The following is a 26,937-nucleotide window of genomic DNA, read 5'->3' as shown; positions in this document are numbered from 1 at the left end:
ACTAATGAGATTAATGCATGTTTGGCAACATCGAGAGGTGGCAGTACAAAGGATATAAAAAAGCGGGAAAGAATTATATTCAGAGTTCCTGTTTCTACGTGCTGTCAAAACCGTTGAGGAGTAAACCAAATCTTTGAGAGAATTAAAGCGAGCTGCTGACAAGATGTCTGGACGTGGTAAAGGCGGAAAAGGTTTAGGCAAAGGAGGCGCAAAGCGACACAGAAAAATCTTGCGCGATAACATTCAGGGTATTACCAAGCCAGCTATAAGACGCTTAGCAAGGAGAGGTGGTGTGAAGAGGATATCAGGCCTCATTTACGAAGAAACTCGCGGAGTTCTCAAAGTCTTCCTAGAGAACGTGATCCGAGACGCCGTAACCTACACCGAACACGCCAAACGTAAAACTGTCACCGCTATGGACGTTGTATACGCTCTGAAACGACAAGGGCGCACATTGTACGGATTCGGCGGCTGAAGAAATGAAACGAAGGGCAAGACTTGAATTAAGAGATGAACACTGGAGTGGACACGTAATGTAACGCAGAGGGAAGATTATTTATTATGACTTTCAGCCGGACTGAAACTTTTAATTTCAGTTTTGTGTTTTAATTTTGCTTTCAACAAGAAGATTTTCAAATATTTCGTTTCTTTGACACGTGCGATACGACAAATATTCTCACAGTGACCATGCATTAAATTGTATATTTTATGCACATTGTTGTATAACGCTTGCACTTTTTTCGTTATATTTTGTACGTTATGACTTCAGCAATTGGTCGTTGAGGTTACGGAACGACATGATTTTGTTGACGACAACTATGTTTTTTTTTTTTACCGAGACAAGGTAGAGATTTATTCACGTATATATAGAATGTATAGGAAATTAAAATTTATCACGTTTGTTACAATGCGCATTCCATGTATTTTTCGTCATCGACAGCTAACAACGCGCCAGTTGCCGGTGGCTTAACAGATACATGTACCAATGAAGTTATGATTATTTTGCGCGCCCCAGAATCATGAGTAAATTTGTACCGCAGTAAACCGTCCTTTCCAGTGAAAACGCCCTCCAGTTACACCTGTGAAAACAAGGAGTCTGATACTTGATAACGCGCAGCAATAGGCCACGTTCGATAGATCAATATTCTAACATGGATCAGAGGCTTTCAGGCCGACAAAATTGCGACAATTTTTTAAAATTTTCTTTGTCTCTCAATTCACGAAAGAGACTTAGGGGGTGGGGGAAGGGGGGGAAACAGAGCCACCTTAAATTTTAAGCTGGATGTATTTTTGTTACATTTCTTATTTCATTTAAAACTTCCGTTGTTCGTTTCATTCTAGTACCAGAAAGTACTTCCTTCAAGTTAGTTTGTATAGATTTATTTGCTATTTTGTGCAAGCTCATTTCGTTATTTGGCTAATTAACTAACCACAACCCCTCATTTTCCTTCCTTTCCTTGTTTGCAGGACGTAAATTGGTGATAATGGCATGATTTTGACTTGTGAAGTTAATTATGATGTCTTCAATACGGTCACCTAAGGTGTTCGTTCGCTCTTCGTTCGTTCGTTCGTTCGTACTTTCTTCACTTCGGTTGGTCGTTCGTTCGTTCGTTCGTTCGTTCGTTCATTCGTTCGTTCGTTCATAATTCCCTCACTTTGTTCGTTCGTTCGTTCGTTCGTCGGTGCTTCAATTACTTCGTTCATTCGTTTGTTTATTTGTTCGTTTGCTCGCTCGCCAGCATTTATAGATTACCGGATGTGTCGAGGTTTTGTTTCAGTTCCTTGGACAAATTACTCCATTTCCGAAATCGGGGTAAAATTGATATAAAAAAAGAGACTCATACGGAAACCGGGTAGCAATGACGTCAGAAACGACCACAAAGAAAAATAAAACTTTGAACTACAAAAATACAAAACTAAACAAACTAAAACACAGGCTTCCACTTGCTCTACAGTTTGCGCTGAGAATTATTTATGTATTATTTTTTATCAGTTATAGGTCATCCAGTCACACGTGTATATAGGGTTGGACAAATATGATTCTACTGATCAAAGACGCACGTTTTTGTCGATAATGTAATTTTAAAAAAAAATTATTGTGGAAGATCGCTGAGAGGTTAATATTGTTTCTCTGTATCCTTCTTATCTGTCGCCCACTGGTGTGTTTCATTCATTACAGCTTTTGTATACACTTGAGCTGTCAGAATTTCTCTGATTCGAATGTCAAACGTCATTCGGGTGAAACAGAGGTCATTGTGGAACTTTTGTTTGTGGAGTCAATCAGAGCGCATTTCAAACAAAAACAAACTTCGATTGCGCTCTAATCTGCAACAGCGCGGCAATCAACTTTACTGACCGCAGGATCCATTCAAGTCCATTCATCTGGTATTCGGAGAATTCGAGCTTTTTAGGATCAAAACTGACAGAAGATGCCATACTAGAGGCTGTTTGCTTCGCGAAATAACAGGTTTTCGGTGCTATTCCGTCGGAGAAAAGGTGAGATACGAGATGGCTACGATGTTTTTAGATATTTTGTCTGTTTACTGAACAGCCTAGCCAAGCGTGAGGACAGAAAATAAGTTGGTCGAGGCCCGGAACAAATCACTATTTTGATTTGGAAAGTTAAAGTTATTCTTTTTCTAATCCGTCATGATATAGAGTTCCTCTAAACTCGCTTTACGAGTGAGTTTGACAAAAAATTCTTCCACAACAACAAATGTTCCATACCGAAACGGTTGAATAACTTAAATGTTTCGAATCTATAATTTAGTAGTGTTACCAGTCTTCTCGGTATTAGTCGTTGAGTTACAATACACACTTCTTTACAAAACAGATCTTTAAAAGGGTTTTTACAAGTAGAGGTTACCTTTGATTAGCTGTATTTCGTTAGTGTTACGGGTACAGATGAGTTTGGCTTTGTGTGTAGTCCTGACAAGATCAAGTCCTGCGTCAATTTTGAAACATTTAGACTAATTACCAAAACCAAGATCAGACGCACTGATATTTTGACATATTTTCAGTCGAGCTCATGCATGCATTGATTTATCTCGCGAGTTGTAATTATCGTTAAATTTTCTAGGTCCAAAGTTATCTGTAAATCGTTCTGAAGTTTACTTTGTGTAACGAGAGAACTGAGGTCAGAAAAGTCAAGACCGTTTTTTATCGAAACATTCAATTCGAACACTGATATTGTCTTACATAGTTGAGTGAATCTTGTTTTAGTAACACCATAGGGAAATTGTTCGAGATTTGCAGCTCTTCAACTTAACACGATTGCCAAAATCCTGTCGAGTATTTCTTATTCACGATCAAGTGTTCTTCACATCGCCAGGAGCCCATCACCATCATGGGCTCCTGACATCGCGTGATCTAGCCGGTAAATTTAATCCAATTAATGGACGTGTTATCGACAACTTCTTATCCGATTTTACTCCTGAGCATTTTAGTGGCTTTTCAGGGATATCCAAGCGTGTTTGGGACGACAGATTACGTGACCTTGAAATCTTGTGGAGAACTTAGTGTTTAATCACTTAGTCCGATAAATTCAGTAATTTGCCTTTCGTGAACTTGGTGAACGTTTAATCGATCAGTTGATTGATATCAATTGATTACTATTCACTGTAACCTCTCTTAATCGAGATGATCAGCCATCATTGGTTGTTCCTTACATGAAAAAATAAATCAACATAATTCAAAATTTCTTCAAGGCCAAGCTGCGCATTTTAATGGTATCACTGTTTTTCTTGTGTTGTTTTTAAGTTCCCTGAATAAATTATAATACCTGCTCCCGTCGCGGATTGTTACTGTTTTGACCCCATGTTAGAGGAGCACAATTGATATTCATCAAGGTTGCTTGATAACATCTATTACACCTCGGTAGATCCTTGTGACCCTTCGTTTAGCCAGAAAACCATGGCAGGGGCTTCGGGTTTTGCCAAGAAGAATCTTGACTGAAGTGAAGATTTCGATCTCTATGCTACTACGAAAGTGCAAATTTGACACCTTCATTTACCCCCCTCTGGTAAAACCCGAACTACAATATTAGCGATTTGACACACCACTTGATATCAGCATGAGTGGTGGCCTTAATAAACATTTTAATATATTGCCGCAGGAAACTGAATCTGTGAATTCAACAATTGAAACGTGTCGCTCAAAAATAAAATATTTTCTCGTTCTCTGAGCATGATATTAGTAGGATACTAGGATATATTTTTTCACTTCTTAAGGTATCTTACAATTCCATAGTAGATTTCACTCCAGCTTCCTTTTTTTTTAATTTTATACTTCTTAATTTTTTGGCGATCAAAAAAAATTTTTTTTTCATGATTTGTCGACTGCAGCGACTACATTTCCATGGGATCTATTTTAGTCTGATACTAAAAATCATTTTTGAAAAGCAGGAATCATAAGTGAAATTTAGTCCATTGAAAAAGAAAGACCGTTAAAAATAGGTCTACGATGAACCGTTTTTAGAAAGCAATCTTAGCCGAAAAATGGAAGTTGTTGTTTTTTTTTGCTCACGCATTAAGCTGTCGAGCCCGCGATCCCTGTGCGCTGACATGCGCGCCTAAAAAATAGTCAACTTTTCAACAAGCTTATCAGAGGCAACGAAAAACGGTATAATGAACTCCAAAATGCAACGGAAAGGTTAGATAAACTAACATGCCCTTTCCTAAGCTCTACAACGGGATATATTACTCACTGATTTACTGTGACTCGTTTCAGTTCTTGCAATACAAGCGAAGAAAAAGAGGTACAAAGCACCAAAGGCACGCATGAGGCCAGAAGACAGCAAGACCAAGCCGAAAAGGTAAAGAGAACTCATGGTTAATTTTTTTACAGGCTAAATGTTGATGAATGTTTTCTGTTTTGTATTATGTCTAGCGGGAGTGTGTCTAGTTTCAACGATGAAGATTATGAAGTGGACGAAAACTCCGACGAAGAGGAACAAGAGGAGCCAGGAGATTACTGCAAAGGTACGTTGGCGATTGTAGCGAGTGTCGGTTTGAAGTGGTTTTACAATTCCTTTCGTATTTTATACACAAGAACAGCGATCTACACCAGGCTAAATTATGCATATTCCTGCTGAGACTCGGAGAAGTTTATTCTTCATTACTTCGTTACTGTGAATCTAGCTGAAAATTTCGTTGACAATGCACCTAAAGATGTGTCTAAATTGACAAGCTCATATAAAATTAATCTGTCTGTAGCGTGTTCAAAACTGGAAAATTATGCTGCCCGAAAGCTCAACACGTATTGAAAGGGTTTGAAATTGATCTTCTTAGTTTCGTCCTTTGAAATAGTGCGGCCGATTAGTATTGTCAGGAAATATGGAAGTTTTTTACGAAAAGATAAGCGATAAAGGAATTTGTTTTGCGATTTTTCTAATGTACATGTATACAAACTTCAACTGATGAATCGAGTTGGACTTGCACACGGTAAACATCGGTAATAATGCCAGATCTTGCAGTCAATAAGCGATACGATTGTCAAAGCGTTTCTAGAGTGTTTTGAAGGTGACTCTGTTTACTGCATGAGTATTTTGTAAAAGAAATATTCAACGCGGCAACAAATGGCTTTGTTTGAAGTGAAAATGTGACAACAATTAAGTCTATGCTCTGTATCAAACAATAATTTTAAAGCACAATGGAGGTTTTTTTTCATTTGCTTTATTAACTTTCTCGTAATCGCTTGATTGAGGGTCTTAAATTAAAGCAAACCTATGGAAATTTTTGTCCAGATGATGTTCACCTTCAGTAACCTTTCTTTCGTAACAATGTGCACTTGTATGTTGCTACAAACATAGCGCTTTGTTTCTCACAGAGTCATTGTGGTAAAAAAAAAATTGGAATGCTTAAAAGAGAAACTTATTGCGCTACCTCCCTTTTGTATCTTTTTGGAAGACTAGTATGTTTTTATTGTTTTTGTTTTGATTCTGAAGCTCAAGAGCTTTATGTTTTGAAAATTGATCATTACATACAGAAACAGGAAATCCTGTAGTCAAAAGTTGAAGGGATGCATTCCAAATAATTTTACCATTTATAGTGCTTAATGCGTATCAAACACACCAAACAGAAATATAGTTTTTGCATTTATGCAAGGCGAGAAATTTGCATTGAGTGGAAAGGGAACCACACTTCCATCATCATTATGGAAAGTGGCTGTTAAGTTGTCGTTTGTTTATTAAACACCTTGACTTTCTTGGTGAATTGAAATCAAAATGTAACAAACTGTAGCAATTTAAAAGGGACAAAAATTTCCATGAGTATTATTTGAAATTATGATGCACTTTGGATGGGGCACAATTATTGGCTTAAAAGAATGTGTTTTGCTTAAAAATTTAACATAACACCTAATATGAAAAATTTGGAGCCACACACTGGGGGAGCTGATACTCCTGCACCGATGTAGGAGTTGCATTTCCCGACACCTGTCAGCCAAAGGCCAGAAAAATTCTTCTAGCACATAATTTACATAATTATATAGTGTCCTCAACATTTTACAGCTGGCAAAGACAGATCTACCATTGTGCATACATAACTCTTCTCCAGTGAGAGGGATATCTGAGTTTAGAATTAAAAAATCTGTGCTCATGATGTAATTAGCTTAATCCTATCTACAGTGTATAACAAAATTCTCGATCATTGATTGGTTTCCTTGCTCCTGTTTGTCATGTGATTGGTGTGCGCTCATATTACAGGTATCCTATAACAAATGTTTGTGTATTTGCATATCAATTGTGTGCACTTTCATGGCTTCCTAATTAATGTTCTCTTTAGACTTTGAAACATATGGAAATTTAGGGACTCAGTTATTGTGCTAGTGATCTCAAGTCAGGCTTGCACTACTTGCTCCTTGATTTTGAAATTATTTGACTGTGCAGTTACTCCCTCAGTTGTACTTAACTTGGTCAAATATTATTCTCCCATGATAAAAAACTGGAAAATAAAGAGAAAAATAGACTAACAGCCATAGAATTTAATGACAGTGTGTACCAATTGAAATGGTAGGACTAGTTACCTCGAAAAATTGTTTCAAAAACACAATTTCTGTCAAACAGATTTTTTTTGGTAAATTGCTACATTTGATTTGGTTTCCAACTGCAATTTATGGGATTTTTGTTCAACTGGTGAGCCCCCATCACGTAAATCCTCGTAGAACTCCATTATCAGGAATGGAATTTTTTACAACGTACCTCAGACATGTGATCTCTGTCGGGTGGAATTTCTCAGATTATGCAAAGAAATCAAGTTACACACATTGTGAAGAAAAGTGTGTGGGTGTTGATGGTCGTTGTTAATTTCTTCCCTTTCAGGAGGGTACCATCCTGTTCGATTAGGTGACTTGTTTAATAACCGGTACAGCATCATCAGAAAGCTGGGATGGGGACACTTTTCAACTGTGTGGTTGGCATGGGATCTCAAGTGAGTATTGTAATCAGTAGTTGGGGTATATGGGCTTCGCTTCTGGGTGTTCTTGAAATCCAGTGCTTAATGTTGGCAAAATGTTTTTGAGTGGGAAAAAAGGTTCCTCCTGTGGGAGGAACCTTTTTCTTTCTCAGTGAAGGTAGATCTCACTTCCTGACTGGAAATGAGTCCTTTATCTTTGCAGAGATGCCAACCTAGCAAAATTGAAGTCTGGGAGATCGCCAATTTTAGCTTATCGACCCTAAAAAAACACTCTGTTGAAATTGAAGTTCCTCCAATTCAGTCACAAAAATGCATCAAATGTTCCAGAGATTCAGTCTGTGTCCAGGAGACTCTCGAATAATTCAGGAGAGTTGGCATAGACGTCTCTGCAGCCAACTCGATTACTCAAAGGAAGACTCAGTTTGCAAGGATGTGGAGAGCTACGCAACTGAGATCACAACAACCTAACTCACAAAGCAAAAACACATTTACTGGGTCACTATGCAAAATATACTGCAGAATCATATTTTGAAAATATTCTGGTTATCACTTCATTCATGATGTCCCTACAATGTAGTGACATAATTTTCTTTTTTTATTTCCAGAGATCGCCGGTTTGTAGCACTGAAGATTGTTAAAAGCGCATCTCATTATACAGAAACTGCTATAGATGAAATGAAACTTCTAAGAACTGTAAGAATTTGTTTTTACTTATAATAATTCTTTTTTTGGTTTAAGATAGTAACATCTCTCATTGTGTATTTTGCCCTTTTTACTTCATGTAATATCTAAACACATGCCCTTGATATCTTTTAGGTGCACACAGCAGATGCAAATCACACTGGATATAAACATGTTGTCCAGCTAACGGATGATTTCAAAATTGTAGGAATAAATGGTTCACGTATCCGTTATGGCAGGGCAGGTCACCTGATCAGACCCCATTCTCTAATAGAAGGAATTGTTTTAAATATATATTTTTTCTAAAACCAAGTCTTTTTTAAATGCCTTATTTCCTTGACTCTTGCTTCACAGATATATGTATGGTTTTTGAAGTGTTAGGTCATAACTTGTTAAAATTAATAATAAAGTCCAGTTATAAAGGAATACCAATATTGCAAGTCAAGAGTATCATAAAACAGGTAAGTTTGAATTTCTTTCTACTTCTACTTCTTTCTACTTCTACTTTCTATTCCTAGGTGCTTCATGGTTAGTGCGCTCATATCTGGATCAAGCCATTCAGGTTTGAGCCCTGGCCAGGGACATTGTGTCATGTTCGTAAGCAAGACACATTACTTTCACAGTGGCCCTTTCCACCCAGGTGTATAAATGGGTATGGGGGAATTCAATGCCGGGGGTAACCCTGCAATGGAACAGCATCCCATCCAGGAGGAGTAGAAATACTCCTAGTTACTTCATGCTACAGAATCCAGGATAAGCTCCAGCCTGATGGGCCACTTGGTTCATATGCAGTTTTAACCTTTACACCCCCCCCCCCCCCCCAGCCCCGATATACCCTTTCATAAACCCAAACTCCTGGGCTGACACTGATGACAGATTACCACTGGCTTTGTTTTGTTTATTTCTAACATTACACTCTATTAAAAAGCTTACTTTAAATCAGATTACATTTGGTTGGTCTTGATAAATTTTCATGCGGTGATATCTTCAACTGTGGTCTTTATGCAGACATTACAAGGCCTGGACTACTTGCACTCCAAATGTAAAATTATTCACACTGATATCAAACCTGAGAATATTTTACTTTGCGTGAATGAGAAGCATGTTCAACAACTGGCAGCAGAAGCTGCAGCAGCCAGAGCTTCGGGACTTTACTCCCCAGCCTTAAGTAAGTTTCGAGATATTATTTCTCCTTACTTGTTTGCATACACTTTTTTCAGTAATAGACATGAGAATTTGGTGTTTCATTGCCTTGATGATGATTAACTGTATTCTCATCACCTGTCCGCTTGGTAGTGTTTGGACATTGTTAGAAGTTAGGCCCAGTTTAGATGTTGTGCCTCTGCCATGCCAAACTAAATTCAGGAATTAAGTTTGGTAGAAGCATGGCATCTGAATCAATCTTTTGAGTTAAGTTTGGCAAGCAATTAAGTTAGACAACCTCTACCGTGCTACATGACTATGGCACAGCAGTGATTCAAATGTTGTACTTCTGCTATGCCAAACAAAATTCACAAATTATATTTTAATTTATTTTGGAGAGATTTCATTTCCACAGTGGGTTATGAGGAGAATTATTATGTGTTTTCAGTACATCAGACAGAATTTGTTACGACTCTGGCACAACATGTGAATCAGAGTTGTGTTTGTGCCATGCTACAGTCAAACTTACCGGTAATTGTAATTTAGTTCAGCACGGCAGAAGCATGACGTCTGAACAGGGCCTTACATATTGAATCTGTACTACTGAGAGAATTAGTTAAATCATCTAAATATGTTAAATTTCACGTTTTGCATTCTTTTTTTCTTTCAGTTAGTACTGCTCCTCCTTCAGTAATGCAGGTATGTGAATAGTCAAAGCTTCGTTAGTTTTATGTGTAGTAACATGGTTAGAAAAAGTGAAGAATGAAGGCTATAAATGTAACCTGCATATTAAGTGTTTATGGTTTTGCAGCCATCACAATTAAATTAACAGATCTATGTCTAGATAGACTCAATTTATTTAGTTGTACCTTCCACTAAAGATGTCTGTGATTAAATTTTAAGATGGTATGTAACTATACTGATATCGATCTAGTGTCTTGATGGGATGTTTTTACTTGTGAAAATTTAGAGTGAAATACCAAGCAGGGGCTCTCTCTGAAGAATTATTTTGATCAGGGTAAATTTTTTGGCTCTTGTGAAATGGACATCTTTCAAATGAGGGTTGCATTAACGATGCAAAGAATGGCTTATTTCTGTTCCATCAGGCTTATGGTTCTATCACCTCTTGCTGCAAAAATCTTTTAATTTGCAGCAATGCACATCAACAAAGATATCAAAGAACAAGAAAAAGAAAATGAAGAAAAAATTGAAGAAGCAAATTGAAAAGCAGCAACAACAACAGGATGAAATTGAGCAAGGGATGCTGGAAGAAAATGAGGAAGCTTTGGAAAAGGACAGTGAAGAATGTTGTAGCAATAACACAGAAAATTGTGTGGACAATTCCAAAGTTTGTGAACAAAATGCTAGTGGACTTGAAACAAATCCATTGCCAGAAAAGACTGTGGAAAATCACGTTGATAGTGAGTCTGTAGAATTTTCTGAGGAACTTAGTAGTCAGACTCTACAAGAGAAATGTGTTGTCTCTGGTGATGATATGTCAGTGACGGAAGAACAGAATGAAACAGGTAAAGCCAACCCTTAAATGTTCTTTTTATTATACCCACATTCAAAATTGTCTAGTCAAGAGCGTAATCTCTAGATACTGACCTGGTCTCCTGAAAGGTCAGTCACTAACCTGACACAGTGAAACCTGCATCAAGCGGACACCCTTAGGACACTCACTTGTGTCTGCTTAATACAGGGTGTCTGCTCTAAACAGGTCCTACTGTATTGTGCCATAATAGTTCATTATTAACCCTTCTGTAACACAGTGTAAGATCAAATACTGCTCATAGCACAATGTCCAGTCAGTCAATGCATCAATCTGGAATAATCTACTTAGGTTTAAAACAACATTGCTAAACAATGTTAAAGGAGTCTCAGAGCTAAGCTTTTAGAAGTAAAAATCCCTTGAAGTGTCCACTTATTGCAGGATTTTGTGCAACAAAATGACTTAATACTGGTGTCGGTGTCTGCTTAATAGAGATGTCCACTGAATGTAGGTTTATTTAATGGTAAATGTGGGAAGAAAATTTAGGGACTCAAGAGTTCTGGTGTCCACTTAATAGAGGTAGGTCCACTTAATATGGGGTCCACTTAATACAGGTTTCACTGTATCACAAGATTTTCAGCCAAACTTGGGTACAGCAAAGAACTGAACTTACCCTTGTGGTATGCTTCAGTGGCATACCAAGCTCCTTTGACCTCCTATGGGTTGTTTTGGCTTGACCGAGTGTTAATGACATACAGACTGGCTTGACCAATGTTGGCCAGATGTGCTGCTGAAGTGAACCAAGTGGTATGATGACTAGGCATGATTGTTACTACTGCTGTGGTTGGAGCAACTAAATTTTCTTTGCCGATACAAGTATGACTTGAACACAGTTCCAATTAAAAATATCTTTACAACCACGTGTGGCTTGTTAGGCCAGTGCTTTTAACCATACCCTGCGGAATGCCGGGGCATCATAGGTTTTTTGTTGTGGCCACTCCTTTGCTAGTCCATTGTAGGACTGCTAATGTTGTGTGATTGTGTGATTTGTAGATGGACTACTTGGCAATGGTGAAGCACAGGACAGCAAGAGTGTTGACATGGAGTCATTACCGGAACAGAAAGGTATTCAAGAGAAAGCTAGATGTAAAATAATGTGCATATCTTGTTTTATTTTTATTTTTTTTTTTTGATGGGTGGTGGGTCATCCCGATAAGTGTACTTCATACAACGTGTCCATATTGCTTTTACACCCTTGAAATTTGGCAAAATCTGAGGTTTCAAAAAATTAAGGTTGAACTCTCATGTCCACCGATGTGGGCCCAAAGCTTTGAAACAAATTTCCTTTGACATTTTTGCATAGGAAGTAATTAGGAAAAAACATCAAAGATATATTAATCATGTTTGCAACAACAAGAACAAAAACAAAGTTAAAGGCATTTAAAGGGCACGAGTGCTTTAATTTGTGGATGATAGAGTGTAATTTTAGTGACTGTAGTGTAATTGAGTGTCGGAAAACCAAAACCAAACCAATTACTTAGCTGGACTACTCAGTCAATCTCAAACCATGGTGAAACCAAAACCAAAACCAAAACTAAAGTAATTGCCTGATTACTTTTGACACTCAATTTAGAAGGCCTCTAAAGCATTTGACCTCTTATATTGCCTTCCAGCTGCATCTGAAGAAACCTGCATTGAAGAAAGTTGTCTAGAAGAAGGTTCTGTAGAACCTGATCAAGATGACGACTCCATAAGAGTAAAAATTGCTGACCTTGGAAATGCTTGTTGGGTGGTGAGTGTTGAGAAAGAGAGTTCAGATGAAAAAATTGTACGGTCTTGTGAAATTTTGCAGTGTTTGATTTCATTTCTTGTTTACATAAAGAGACACTTTGATTGTCGTAGAACCAGTGTGGCTCACATGACAACTTGTTGGCCTGGGTGACAAAAACTACATGTAATGCATGTGTTTCCCTTCCGTTCTGTCAGAAGACTGATTTCATACCAAACCTTTAAGTGGTGTTTGCTGTTTTCATGATTCCAGTGCAAGTTTTCAAACCAAAATTAAATCTTGATCCAGAACAGCAGGAAGATATAGACTTATATAGAATGTACACTGTCAAATTAATTCAGTTTAAAAATTAATTGTCAGTTATTAGTTGAATTTGTACAGACCATTACGTTATTTTTGATAAGTTTTTTTACTGTTTGTCATTTGACCTTTTGTCAGCATCATCACTTTACAGAAGAGATTCAAACAAGACAGTATCGCAGCCTTGAAGTTTTAATTGGAGCAGGTTATGGTCCGCCAGCTGATATGTGGAGTACAGCCTGTATGGTGAGAAACAGTGATCTGCTAACGTTAGAGTACAATCTGTGTCTTTTTAATTATGGTAAACCTATTGTCATAGGCCTATAGTAAATGATAGGTGCTACAATTATCTAACAGCTTCCCCTTTACATGCCCTGCATGTGTGTGTGATACATGGAGGGTGACAAACTTAAGAAAAAATGGCACATTAACTCATAGTACGGTGTTGTGTGTGTGCAGGTACAGTCGCCTCACGGTTAGTGCACTGAACCAGAAATCAAACGGTCTGTGTTTGAACCCTGGGCAGGGTCATTGTGTTGTGTTCTTGGGCAACACACCTTTCTCTCACAGTGCCTCTCTCCACTCAGTTGTATAGATAGGTACTGGCACATTTAATGCTGCGTTAGCCCTGTGATGGACTAGCACCCCATCCAGGGAGGAGTGGAAATACTCCAGTTGCTTCATGCTACTGAAACTGGAGATAAGTGCCGGCCTGATGGCTACTTGGCTCATATGCAGACTTTTCCATGTTTTTGTTTTGTATTGTAGGCATTTGAACTGGCTACTGGGGATTTTCTTTTCGAGCCCCACTCTGGAGAAGATTATTCAAGAGATGAAGGTATTATTTTAACAATAAAACACAGTTGTTTCAACTTTTACTCATTGTCTTACCTTCACGGTAAACATAGTAGTCAATTAATACATGAATAGTATATTTATAAATTAGTATGATAAATTGATGGACTGTTTTGTTGTTCTTTCACAGATCATCTAGCTCATGTCATTGAACTTCTTGGGAAGATTCCGAGGCATATTGCTCTTTCTGGCAAATATTCCAGAGACTTTTTCAACAAGAAAGGTTGGTTCTACACCAGACGTGATGCACCACATCTGTTTTCGCAGTATTCTTTGCTGGCAGAAGCTGATACACTCCTAGTCAATAAAAAGAGAAAGGACAGGGGGGAGGGGAAGGCAAAGTCAAGTTGGGTGTTGTCTTTCTACAATAAAAGGGGTGGAGTGTGGGGAGAAAATCTTCAGCCCTATGACCTCCAATCCCCTCCCCCCCTCAGACCCCAAATCTACGACACATGTTAGGACGAGTACCTTACCATGCTGAAGGTGTTTTCTTTTGTTATTGTTTAAAAAGGTAACTGATTATTTGCGCTCTATTATAACAGGGGAACTCAAGCACATTTCGAAGTTACGACCCTGGTAAGTACCGTGACAGACGTATTATTGTGAATTCTTGTGTGATATAATATGAACACTTCTAATTACTTGGCGGAATAGAAAGGTTTTCAATCAATTGTCGTAAAACCCAATCCAAACCAATTAATTAGCAATTAGACTACTCAGCCAAGCTCAATCTGCAGTAAAATCGAAACCAAAGTAATTGCCTGATTGCTTTCGACACTCAATTGAAAACCGCTCTAACGTGAAAGTAACCGCTCTAGCTGTGAAAGTAATTGCTGATCTTATTTTCTGTTTGCTCAAGGGGATTGTACGATGTCCTACGTGAGAAGTACGAATGGCCTGAGAAAGACGCCATGGAGTTTTCAGCGTTCCTGCTCCCAATGTTAGACTTTAACACCGATAAAAGGGCAACCGCTGTACAGTGTATAGAACATCCCTGGCTCAGAGATGTTGTTTAGAGGTCAAAGGATTATTTGGACCATTAAAAAAAAACCTCGAGTCGAGACTCCAAGCTTCATGGGTTCGTTCAGAATGACTCTTCCTGTTGTTATAAAGCCCATTTGTCCAAAGTAGTTTTGACTCAGTCATTTTGATGATCTGCTGTGGGGACATGACAGAATAGTTCTTTTTCACCCCGCAAATCAAGGAAAGTTTGAATTTTTTATTTTTTGGACACTGTATTTAACTTTCGGATCTTGCAGAGTTCACCGCGGAGACTACCAAAGTCCGTAGCATGACACTTCCAAGTGACATTAATTTTTGTGTAGAGTGCAGCTGGATTAAAAAAAACGGTGGACATTTGTTCTTCCAGCTAAACATGTTTTAGTGACAGAAAACCAGAAAGCACAACTTTTGCACTGGCGTAAGTGCTTATAAACTTACCAGACATTAACCCCAAGTGAAAGAAGTTTCCGTTAAATAGTTTGCGTTTGATTTACTGAGTGTCCAAACTAGCGTATTGATGAGTTGAGTAAATCGAGTACCCTAGCATAATTAACGCAACAATTAAAATATCATAATAAATGGAACCTAATTATCATGATTAGGCTGATCTACCTGGACTGGTTTTCACTTGTCACATTCTGTTCACACCACCTAAACGTGTGTTGTTAAACTAGCTCAAATGAAGTCTGACGTTTTCAAAAAGGTTAAAATCAGTTTTCACTTGAGGTGAAATAACAGCGTTTGAACTCTAAAGTGAGTCAATCTCAGCGATGATCGTTTATGTACAAACCAATTTTAGTATGTTACCTTTAGCGTGAACATTGTATTGTTTAACGCAACATTTATTTATTTTTGTTGTGGAAATAGAGAACTGGTAATCTGTATGTTGTTTTACTTACTTAAAGATATTGTAAATCCAAATAGCATTGCATATTCTGAAGGACAGTTAAAAAGAGAACTTTTAGTAATTATTTAATTATATATATTCAGTGGAATGTTTATAGCGCCTTTGCGTTTGCTGGAGGTTTTCATTGTCTTTTTCTTGAAACTTTGTTAGTTTTCCAAATTTCTCGGCCAATCGAACGAGCCTACAAGTTCACCTGCATGTGAAGATCACGTGGCGACCATGTCTTTGTCGCGTGTCAGATTAACTTTGTTTCTGATTGGTCGAACAATGGGAAAGCCATTACAAAGCTGTCAAAGACCGATCAAAACCTTATCCAGTCGCAACGGTATATGGCGTTGCACTATGAAAGGAAAAGAGTTGTTTATAAAACTAGAGACTGGTTATTGTACTTATTTGTCGTTAAATAAGGTGTATTTAATGTTCTAAAGAATTTTATTTTGCCTCGAGTTTACTTCTGCATGAGTAGTTCTTTGCTCTAAATATTCGTGAGTTTCAGGGCTTGAAGAGATTTTTGGCTCTGGCCTTAAAATTAAAGCGTCCAAGATAGAAAAAGGATTGGGTTCTCAAGCCCTACCGCAATTCTGCATGGCTCCAAAGAGCAATAAATGGCATTTGATCTCCAAAGCTAAGAAATCCTTCAGATACACAACCTGTGATCACGTGTTCTTTTCTCCCGCCATTGTGGTAAAAAGAACGCCTGATCACAACGAGTAAATCTAGAAGAGAAGACTTCATCAAGACTAGAGGCAATCACTAGAGGCAAGGAATATTTGTGCCACATTGGTACATGATGGATTAAACACCTTACAAAGTTAACACATATGATTGTTGTACTTATTCGAAGTAGTCTTAAAAAAGTCTTTGTTTTTTACTTCATTAAAACGTGTCAACTGAGAATTATTTCTAAAATTATTCTTGAAGTAATTGCGTTAAATTGAGGATATTACATGGCCGCTCGGAGATAGGAAATTTCTGCTCGAGTGTTGATATATTTTTCAACACGAGAAGAGAAATTTGGTATCTTCAAGCGGCCTTGTAATGCTCTATGTATAAATACCCGGCCTGCCAATCGATGACAATCGACGATCGGAAATCCACTCGATCAATCAATATCAATCAATGACAATTAGTTCATTTCTATCGATTGTTATCGCCAAATCGATAATCACAAGCTCGAGTCCTCTAATTGCTATCGATTGCCATCGATTTTTTATTACTTTTGTTCGATGTCCCGCTGATTTGTAATCGATCTTTGCGTTCCACTTGCAGCCAATGATAACGTGTCTCAGGTGTCTGGCGACCTCTTGCCTTCTGCAGAAATAACCGGGAAATAACCGTTAATAATCGATGGCAATCGATGACAATCGAAAAAGACAAAATTTTTGTTCATCGATTTCGGACATCAATCGATTGTTATTGATTATCAGCTTCATCCATCGATCAGGCCGGGATAAACAGCAATGAAATACCAATCAATCTGACTTTCTCTGCGAAACTGCGCGATTTACTATATGATCAAGGCAACGGTGATCTTTTCACATGTGAAGACAACTTGTCTTATACTGTTATCTCCCCGCTGAAACGATTATAACACTATCTTGTAACTAATCTTAATAGATACAAACACAGCATCAGGGGCGGGCATCTTGTTTAGGATACAGCGAGTGTTGCATCATCCAGAAAATGCAGCAGGAATAAACAGAAAATTACAGCAAAGTTGAAAGAGATGCCTTCGAGTGGCTCTTCCATAACTTACAAAATCTTAAATAGCCTAATAGCCCCTATGGATTCATCATACCTGCAAGTATGCCTAAAATATTTCTACAGTTAACACGAATCATACATAACTATGAACATACCTCGGTGTAATTAGAAAAACGATTTTCACGTGTGAAGATATGATGTTTTCGCGCGAAAGAGCACCTGGTATTTCATTGATGTTTATATAATAAAAAACGGATACTACCAGTCACCATTTAACACTTAAGAAAGTACGGCTGATAACGCTGTTATTTGAACAATTACACTTGCTGATGCAGAGACTTTTAACTCCCCAGCCCTCCTACCCACCATGATGTGAAAATGGCCCGAAGACATAGACATGACATAGACATACTTTATTTAACGTGGACAAGTACACACTTGGCTGTTCGCTAGTTTCCAGGTGCTCCACGATTTAAATTAAGTAATGTACAACATTATAAAAGCTTTTTTTTTTTTAAAAAAAAAGGTATTTACATCAAGCTAATTTAAAAATCACTTAAAAAAAAAAATGAGCTTAAAGCGATAAAATATAATCAAAGTGTATTAAACATGAAAATCAGTTTGCCGAATCTTTTTCAAAAAGTCTAACGATTAAAAAGAAATAAAAAGAAATCTGACCGTGCTTGACGAAATATTGCAGAATCATATCCAGTGGAACCCCGTTAATACGACTACCTAGCTTTTTGCATAAAATTGTGGTCGCATTTTCTTTAAGAAAAGACCAAGAGATTATCTTGGAAAAGACCGATTGCGTGTTGGCTTAGGAACAAAGAAAAAAATACCGTAAAAACGCAATACAACTCAGTAAGGTGATGGTCATAAGACGCGGTTGCAGTGTACAGTGTTGCATGGATTAACGCCAACTCTATGACGGGCCTTTTTTCATTATTATTGTTTGAATTCTCTAAATTTTGTTGCCTAAACCGCCAAGATTCGGTTCCTTGCGAACAGTGAGGGGGGGCAAGGGGGGTCTTGTCACGAAGTCACGATAGTAAATTTTCGATTTCACGAATCCCGAAACAAAAAATTCCCTTTTCACGATTCTCGAACATGTGCACGAAGCTATAATCAAAATTTGTACAAAAAAGTGGATTCTTTAACTTTACCAATAATTTACAGCTGTTGGAAAGGTGATATTTGAAATCTTAATTTGCTGGTTTTACTTTAAGAGACCTGTTAAGAGAAATATCGGACTTGGACAGCTCTTCCACTGCGAGTTGTTACGGCTCTTAAGAAGGTCAGAGTATCGTCGTCGTTGTCACTTTCCACGGCATCGTCAGGCCCACTGTCTGTTTCATACTGCACATCATCTTCTGGGACTTCGGGGGCTTCAGACACTTGAGGATGAGCGAAGGTGACTTCTTGCTCTTGCTCTTCTTGTTCGTCGACGATTGGTGGAACAGCTGTCTGATACTGTGCAGGAGGTTCAAGGTGGATCTTGTCCTTTGGGTAAGCAGAATCTGCTGGACGATACATATTCAAAGGTAAAGTGCCAGCCTAGAACTTCGTTGTTTCTTGCCTCACAGTTCTCTGTCGAACGCACTTGCCATACTGAACTGCCCATTCTCTCATGATCTGCTCTTGAATTGGGCAGAATTTAAGTGCCTTGTTTTGCCAAGATGCGAAAGTTTGGAAATGTCTTACAGTGGAATTGAACTGTCTGGAATTGGATAGTAGGATGTTGGGTGAGTGAAAAAATAGGCTGCCCAGCTTGTGATCCTTTTGATGCTTTCGTAAACAGTGTTTCCCAGATTACGGGAGTAGTTAAGAGATGTGGGGCATTGATCCTTGAAATGACCAACAGCGTGCAGATTTTCCACTTGGGTTTTCAGACAAGCATGAGGATCAAAGTGGATGTCTTTGTTGATAGACTTCAATTTATCATCCAGCCGATTAAGTTGATTGTAGATCATTTGTACGGACTTAAGCGACAGGTTCGAGATAGAACCGTCAGCACCGTTTGTGGCTTTCTGGGAGTCAATCGTTTGAGATCACCGACTTCTTGCAGAGCTTCAGCTATTGATAGGCGTGGAACCGTCTGATGTTTCAGATAAACTGAAAATGCACGGAACAATTTGCCAAGGTTTTTCAGATAGGTGACTGTACCGGTAATTGTAGTCAGAATTTTGAGGCATCCTGTCTGAGGGTCAGTGACAAAACATTGCAATTGTTAGTGCAAACTCCCATCGGCTGACCAAACGAAGAGTTTTCTGCTCTTCCCTCTGCGTTACTCTCTTGGCCGTTTCCAGCAATCACATCAACACTGCCATCCTGATGAAGATACTTGACCTGGAAAGCTCCCGCATCACAGAACAAGACACCGTCCAAATAACTTGCAACTCCTCTACATTCAGAGCATAACGCAGCGTCATTGTGTAAGATAAAAGAACTTTGTCTTGATGTGAGATCGATTGATAGAAGCTCACCTTGCTTCTCGGCTTCATTCTTGCCTTTGAATGACACAAACAGTGTTTCATTATTCACACACATGGATAGCACTGGAGACATTCAGCTGGGTAAGAACGCAACTCCTTTACTAGTCCATGCATTGCAACTCCATCAGACGTGAACTCAATTGTGTAAAAATGTCGCTCGGTGTCGCTGGCACTTACGATGATAGATTCTGTCATGCTGCATCATGCCCACATCTTGAGAAAGAAAGACCTTTTTGGTGTCATGTTTTGCTTTCTGGTGTTCACTGGTACGCTTCTTAATGATATCGTTCATTCGGTCCCGTAACTGCTGCACTGTACCTTCTGTGGATACTTGCCACCCTTCTAGAACATTCTAAAGATGTTCTTTCTTCAGTTTGTCCACAGGAGGCGTTACATTGCCCGATATCAGATTGAAATGACATTGATACTCGTTGGCTCCGAAACGTACGCAATGCCTTTAAGGCACACAATGTTTCTTGCATCCCCAAGTTCCTTGATTATCTTTACCTCAGCCGGAGAATGGAGTCGCACTTGCAGAAGTCTTGTTGTCTTGTTCATAGGCTTGTAGTCCAACACTAGCAGCTTCCTGTGGTCCCCCAAAGTCACCGCAATTGGATGTGGGTAGAGGCCACTTCTGTTCGTTTCGGTAACTTTGTATCTGTCTGGTACAAGTGGATGTACCACTCTACCAACTTTCTGCAACTGCTCCAGGACTGTACCTTTTGTGAGATATAGGATACAGTCCACATCCATCAGGAAATCAACGGGTTTATTTGAACCTGTCAACATGTTTCGTTTGTCGCTACTCTCAGTCGGCTTGGCTCAAGCGTTAAATTCACTAAGGTCACGGAAAAAATCTGATCACAATGCAGTGAAATTCAGCTACGAACTCAACTTTAGACATTCACAATTTATTTCTTATCTATTCACGATTCAGAGCCAAGGACTTGTACATTTCACGCGTCACGGAATACACTTCAATCATGATTCACGGAACAGTTTTTTTGTCAAATCACGATTCACAGAGCACAAAAAAAACCGTATCACGGCGTCACGAAATTACCCTTGCCTCCCCTCAACAGTTCAGTTGTTTCTCTATACGTAGAAGGAACCAACTGCTCGCAGGGTGAAATATTAACGAACCATCTTTATAGAATACATGCAATACAATTGTTATCTGGAGTCGGCTAGAAGAATGGAATATCGCCCCTGGAAATAATTGAGTACGTTTTACTTTTGCTTTGTTTCCTCGTGTCTTACCGTAGACACCTCAGCACGTGATCAAAACGAATTTTCTTGTAAACGAAGAACGAGTAGATCTGGGTAAGAGATTAGCGAGACCAAAAAACTGACTTTTTCGCATGCCATTAAAATACAGGTGGAAAAATTTTATGTTTTTAAATTACTGGTGAAAGAAACACAAATTCACTGACTTATCAGATATGATGTGCGCAAACACCAATTTTATGCGGCCGCGATAAATTTATGACAGTTATGTATTGTTAGATAACTCAGATAGTTTTAAATTTAACGTGATGAAGTATAACGAGTTTTCAGTTTTTGGTCACATCTGGAAATATCACCAAGAGGATATATAGCTTGCTAGCAAGCTGTCTTTGCAGCTCTCCCGACTCCCTCTACTCCTTCTTGCTCGCAAGCTACCACGAGAGGAAAAACGATACCATCTTATCACTGCGTCACGGTTCTCAAGAACAGAATGAAATCGTTAGATTCTCCTAGATTCTCAGATCACGCAAGACATTTTCTATGATTACCGGATTCTTGCTAATGTGGAATTGGTGCCACAAATTTTGATCGTCATTAGCAGTGCCAAAAGAGAATGCCATCGCCTCCCTGTTCCATACAGGGCTAAAATACTCTATCAACATGCTCTCGATACATGGAGCGTAGTGTTTTATATCCACAATCATGAACCGGACCACAAAATCAGTCAGCTCCAACTTCACTCCTTCAGTTTGTTGACTTTTGGTTGATTGCTTTAGCTTACTGGCATTCTCAATTTTTCGACGATGGTCTCCGAGGCGTTCTGCAATGTTCGTTGTTGACATTCCCACATAAACCGGCTTACGTGTGGAGGGAAAGACCTGGCTTCCTTCATAAAGCTGGGTTTTACCGACATGATAAATGAAGTAAACGCCAGGAAGTCGGGGGAACGTACTATTTAGGGGATAAATGTAGAGCTTTTTCAGAAAGTTAAGAGCAATCCGTTGTAAAACGCACGTGTGTCCGAAAAATCGAGAATCAGACAAATCAATTTGCTTCTGGAATTCGAGACACAGTTCTTCTTCTACCTTTAAGGTTTGTTCTTCGCAATTCTTTGAGAGAAACTTTAAAAGTTGTTTTATATCTGGACCTGGACACATCTTTTCTCTCTCTGTGCAAAGAATATTGTCCACATACCTGTTGACTGAACGAGCAAGACTCTGTTGCAAAGCATCACGGGCGCCGCAGAGCTCTAACAGCTTCCTGTAACACGCGTAAATCGCTGAATGTACATTACGATCAAACGAATATCCAAGTTCTGGTAAAAAAGGCAGAGTTGCATTAATCTCATCATGCGGGAATTTCTTTTTTTCTCTTCCTTTGTTTTTTTTCGATTTCTGAGAGGCAACGGCTGGTATCATACCTTCAAACACCTCGAGAAAATCTATAAATTGCCTCTTATTCCATAAGTCTTTCATGCTCCTCGGTTTGTCGTCTGGTACCTTCTCAATCTCCTCCGGCTTCAGGTTGCCGAATTTGCCTACATCAATGCTCTTGAAACTGTCACAGCGAGCTTTCTGAAGTTCGTTCATAATGTTGCGTAACTCCTTACCTCGAACACGTAAAGCGAGAAGAAATGAACTGAAGGCTTGTTCGCGAAACAAAGAGACGATTTACCGTATCAGCCTTCATGAATTTTAATATTTCTCTTCATAGGGTGTCATCCTTCACTTTCCTTTTTTTCTTTCTTTATTGTTTTTCGCACGTGGTAATATTAATCGAAAACTGATGCAGCTGCGTTTTCCTCGAAAACAAAAACGTATTATATATTCTGGGAAATGTCTGCTGTATTCTTATCACTTTCAAGAATGACTGAGGGTCATGCAAGCCAAACCTAACTTGTCCGAAAAATTCCCGAAGGTTTCTGATCAATGACCTAGGACGTTCCAATAACTTCCGAAGATTGTCGAACATTACCGAAGCCATCGCCTCTCGTTATTTCCGATAGCTCACAAAGGTTCAGCAACTGTATCTCAACACACAATTTTGCCATGGAATAAAATCCGTCGGGAATGAATTTTGAAAACTGAATTAGCAAGGATTTTACTTGTCGTTAGTAACCGGACAAAATGCTGCTCTTCGCTCTCGCTAATTGAAACTGTTTTGCTACATGTGCCTCTCGAATCGGCGGGCGCTCTTTTCTTCCCGAGTCGAAGGGCGGACGGAAAAATCCCTGGCTCAAGAAGTTTGGTTCATGTAAATTAACCAAGAGCTCGATCTGTTCACCTTCTAGCATGTTTTGACAGTGGCTACAAATTACAAAAGTAAAAAGTGACATTTAGAGCATTTAATATATTTTTTAATACGGAAATACAGTGTCTATTGTTTTAGAGTGGCTTAGTGACATTTGTATCAGCAGCACTTAATATGGTCCTCTTTCAATAAATAGTGCAATTACAAAAATACTAACTAATGTAACAGAGCAATCAGAAGTGTCGAAGAAAAATATGTAGCTGGCGTTTAAGCGCGGGAAAAATCGCGTACGCCAAGGGGCACCGACTGATTGGACTTGAATTTGATTGGCTGCAAATACATCACCTTCACTATGATTGATCAGTGCACACGTTACACGGGTTTCACAAACCAATCCGCGCTCAGAGAACGCTTCTGAGGAAGTGACGAAGAAAAATGTGTAGCCATCGTTTAGCGCGGGAAAAATCGCAAACGCCAAGGCGCGATTGATTGGATTTGATTCTGATTGGCTGAAAAAATATTACCAAAACTATGATTGGTCAGTGCTCGTTACACGGGTTTCATAAACCAATCAGCGTCAGAAAACACTTCTTAGGACAGTGGAAAGAAGGTACCCTATATTATAAAAGTTCCTTGTGCAATTGTTATGCCTATGGAGGAGGGGTTATTGCCCCTTTCCATGACGGCGGCCCACAGAGGTGGAGGGGATATCGCCCCTTGCCATGACGTGAGCCCATCAAAGAGAAGGGTAGAGGGGGTATCGCCCCTTTCCATGACGGCAGCCCACAAAGGGGGAGGGGATATCTCCCCTTGCCATGACGTCAACCCATCAAAAAGGAGGGGAGAGGGGGTATCGCCCCTTGCCATGACGTCATACTAGCACCACTTTTCTCTTTCGCCAACGTTTCAGTGAACCACCTTTTGCACCACTTTTTGGCTCATTTTTGCGATTTTCTCGAACTTTTGTCGGCAGCCATCTTGAATAAATTAAAAATCTGGATAACTTGGATCCTATACTACTACTGGGGGTGCTCCTAGAAAACTGGTTGTGGGTGCGCGGCCCGCTTCCCAAAAGCATTCACCTATTAATGACCAAAATCTGCGATTTTCCCTACCCTATTTATGAACATAATTTGTGAAGGGCTTTTGATGGCCAAAAACGATACCCTATTTATAAAAACCATACCCTTTGGTTCCGCACATACTTATATAGCCCATATAAGGAAGTATCCCCCCGGGCTGTGTGAAACCACATTAATACAACCACCTTTTTGCCATAATAAGAAAAGATCGCCTTGGCATGGTGGTAAGGTAAGGTAACGTAAGGTAGGGTAAGGTATAAGGTAAGGTAAGGTAAGGTAAGGTAAGGTATGGTAAGGTAAGGTAAGGTAAGGTAAGGTAAGGTAAGGTAAGGTAAGGGTAAGGTAAGGTAAGGTAAGGGTAAGGTAAGGTAAGGTAAGGTAAGGTAAGGTAAGGTATAAGGTAAGGTAAGGTATAAGGTAAGGTAAGGTAAGGTAAGGTAAGGTAAGGGTAAGGTAAGGTAAGGTAAGGTAAGGTAAGGTAAGGTAAGGTAAGGTAGGGTAAGGTAAGGTAAGGTAAGGTAGGGTAAGGTAAGGTAAGGTAAGGTAAGGTAAGGTAAGGTAGGGTAAGGTAAGGTAAGGTAAGGTAAGGTAAGGTAGGGTAAGGTAAGGTAAGGTAAGGTAAGGGTAAGGTAAGGTAAGGTAAGGGTAAGGTAAGGTAAGGTAAAATCTTTATTTAGACACGGCATTTCCTTCAGGACTTAACAATATTGAATTCAATTGGTCTAACTACCAAACTAATAAATCACTAATAACTGCTACAATAAAAGAAATGATAAAAAACCTGCTTTTTTTTTGCTTTAAGTTTCAAACAAAAGGCAGCACTACGCTGCCTTTGCTATATATGTACAGTATTTTACAATCATTAGTGCGGGGCTGTGGAATGGTAAGCGAACAGTAACTATCTCTTAAGTTACAGGTTAAGGTATCGGAACGGAAGACAAAGTGCGAACTAAGATAGTCCGGAACCATATCATATTATTTACAATCTTATAAATCATTATTGGCCGTTTTCACACTAGAGACTGATAATCCGTCGGCTACATTTTCCGTCTTGGTATTATGGGCCGTTTTCACACTAGAGACGGATAATCCGTCTAAGACGGGTTATCCGTCCAGCACGGATAATCCGTCTTAGTGTGAAAACGGAACGGTGTTCATTTTAGACGGATAATCCGTCTATTTTTATCCGTCCGATTAATCGGATAACAATAGTGGATAAAAATAGACGGATTATCCGTCTAAAATGAATACCGTTCCGTTTTCACACTAAGACGGATTATCCGTGCTGGATGGATAACCCGTCTTAGACGGATTATCCGTCTCTAATGTGAAGACAAGCAATAAACTGCAAGGCTGATACTACGTGAAAAACGTTTCGAGACACCAACATGACAAGAACCGATAAAGTAGGATCGCAACAGTGGACAGCTGTTTCGCCCTTCTTGGGGCTCGTCAGCACTGCGTAGCGAAGATATGTAACGCCAGCCCAACAGCCAACGCACATAAATTGCAAAATGACCCGTGCATTATATCAAGTTCCGTACTTTGAACTCACTTGCGCCCCGAAACACGCGTTGCCACATCACATGTTTCGGGGCGCAAGGAGACAAAGTGTCAAGATTGGTGTCTCGAAAAGCAAAAGAATAAATGTGGCTGGACAAGGCCAACCTAAACATTTAAACACTCAACCGCATGGCCAGTACCATGCTTAAAAAACGCAGCGTATCGGATCTAAAAAGACCTACGGTCTGAAAATACATAAATGAGAAACCATAAACTGCAAGGGACCGCATACGATAAACGCTGCCAACGTAGGATCTACAAGAGATCTGATCAGCCAAAAAATGTATGAAGACAAGCAATAAACTGCAAGGCTGATACGAACCCCAAGAAGGGCGAAACAGCTGTCCACTGTTGCGATCCTACTTTATCGGTTCTTGTCATGTTGGTGCCTCGAAACGTTTTTCACGTAGTAGTGGAAACCCACAGAACGATAACTCGCCGAAATCGCGTTAGATCGGCCCGAGGAGCTGGCAAACAACAAAGAATACAACACAGCAACAGGGTAAGTAGATTTTATTCACAAAATATAAGAATAATTGGCTTTTCAAGCAAAGCCGTTGCATTCCCATACAAACCTTTATAAATTCAAACCGTTGTAACACAACTCCTCCATATGCTGCAAGGCGAGAGTCATGTTTCGCGTGGTCAAATTCGGTCGTTATGTAACAGTACATGCCATATGTCACCGGTTAGCCTGAACGTTCGCATAAAAAGGAAAAAAAAAAGGATAACATTGAGAGCTTGGGCCGCCTGTGATAAAACTCAAGAAGTTTCAGGGGAAGTTTTGAACTCCAAGAGAGCTCACTCGCAAGCATGAGGAAAAAGTAACATCTTATTATTGCGCGTAATGATTATTAAGGTGAGATTTTAAGACGACCTAAAACGTCTGCTATAGTGCCCGGATCCTCAAGGATGTGGTATTTGTACCAAGTATTGCGAGTTTTACCTCGACTAGCATTTCCGAAAGACAACTTTACCGTCTCGCTGTTCCACACGGGGCAAAAATACTCAATCAACATACTCTCAATACTGCAA

At 39.2% G+C, this 26,937-nt stretch overlaps 3 protein-coding genes across 4 annotated transcripts; 2 read left to right on the top strand and 1 right to left on the bottom strand.

Moving 5' to 3' along the window:
* The first annotated feature begins 75 nt into the window (after nucleotides 1-75).
* On the top strand, nucleotides 76-908 carry LOC145460636 (histone H4). Its single transcript, XM_081445510.1, has one exon. The coding sequence runs from the start codon at nucleotides 164-166 to the stop codon at nucleotides 473-475; it is 312 nt and encodes a 103-aa protein (XP_081301636.1). The 5' UTR covers nucleotides 76-163; the 3' UTR covers nucleotides 476-908.
* A 1,270-nt stretch (nucleotides 909-2,178) lies between these two features.
* LOC145460632 (SRSF protein kinase 2-like) lies at nucleotides 2,179-16,478 on the top strand. Of its 2 annotated transcripts, XM_081445506.1 has the most exons (17): nucleotides 2,179-2,496; nucleotides 4,729-4,813; nucleotides 4,888-4,979; nucleotides 7,319-7,427; nucleotides 8,018-8,105; nucleotides 8,229-8,316; nucleotides 8,448-8,554; nucleotides 9,102-9,261; nucleotides 9,907-9,935; nucleotides 10,390-10,762; nucleotides 11,782-11,853; nucleotides 12,402-12,520; nucleotides 12,956-13,063; nucleotides 13,586-13,655; nucleotides 13,803-13,895; nucleotides 14,215-14,248; nucleotides 14,532-16,478. In XM_081445506.1, the coding sequence occupies exons 2-17, from the start codon at nucleotides 4,779-4,781 to the stop codon at nucleotides 14,686-14,688; spliced, it is 1,734 nt and encodes a 577-aa protein (XP_081301632.1). In that variant the 5' UTR covers nucleotides 2,179-2,496; nucleotides 4,729-4,778; the 3' UTR covers nucleotides 14,689-16,478. The 2 variants fall into 2 exon arrangements, with proteins under 2 accessions (XP_081301632.1, XP_081301633.1); XM_081445507.1 differs by lacking the exons at nucleotides 2,179-2,496; nucleotides 14,532-16,478 and adding an exon at nucleotides 4,554-4,650 and having other exon boundaries at nucleotides 14,215-14,252.
* Nucleotides 16,479-21,501: 5,023 nt separating this feature from the next.
* Nucleotides 21,502-22,623, bottom strand: LOC145502744 (uncharacterized). The gene has a single exon (XM_081482103.1). It carries the CDS (start codon nucleotides 22,594-22,596, stop codon nucleotides 21,517-21,519), a length of 1,080 nt encoding a protein of 359 aa, XP_081338229.1. The 5' UTR covers nucleotides 22,597-22,623; the 3' UTR covers nucleotides 21,502-21,516.
* Between the last annotated feature and the right edge of the window lie 4,314 nt (nucleotides 22,624-26,937).

Source organism: Orbicella franksi, chromosome 11, assembly GCF_964199315.1.
Source record: "Orbicella franksi chromosome 11, jaOrbFran1.1, whole genome shotgun sequence".
In the NCBI taxonomy this organism is placed as follows: Eukaryota; Metazoa; Cnidaria; class Anthozoa; order Scleractinia; family Merulinidae; genus Orbicella; species Orbicella franksi.
The sequence above is the reverse complement of the archived record's forward strand: the minus strand, read 5'-3'. Positions and strand labels throughout refer to the sequence as shown.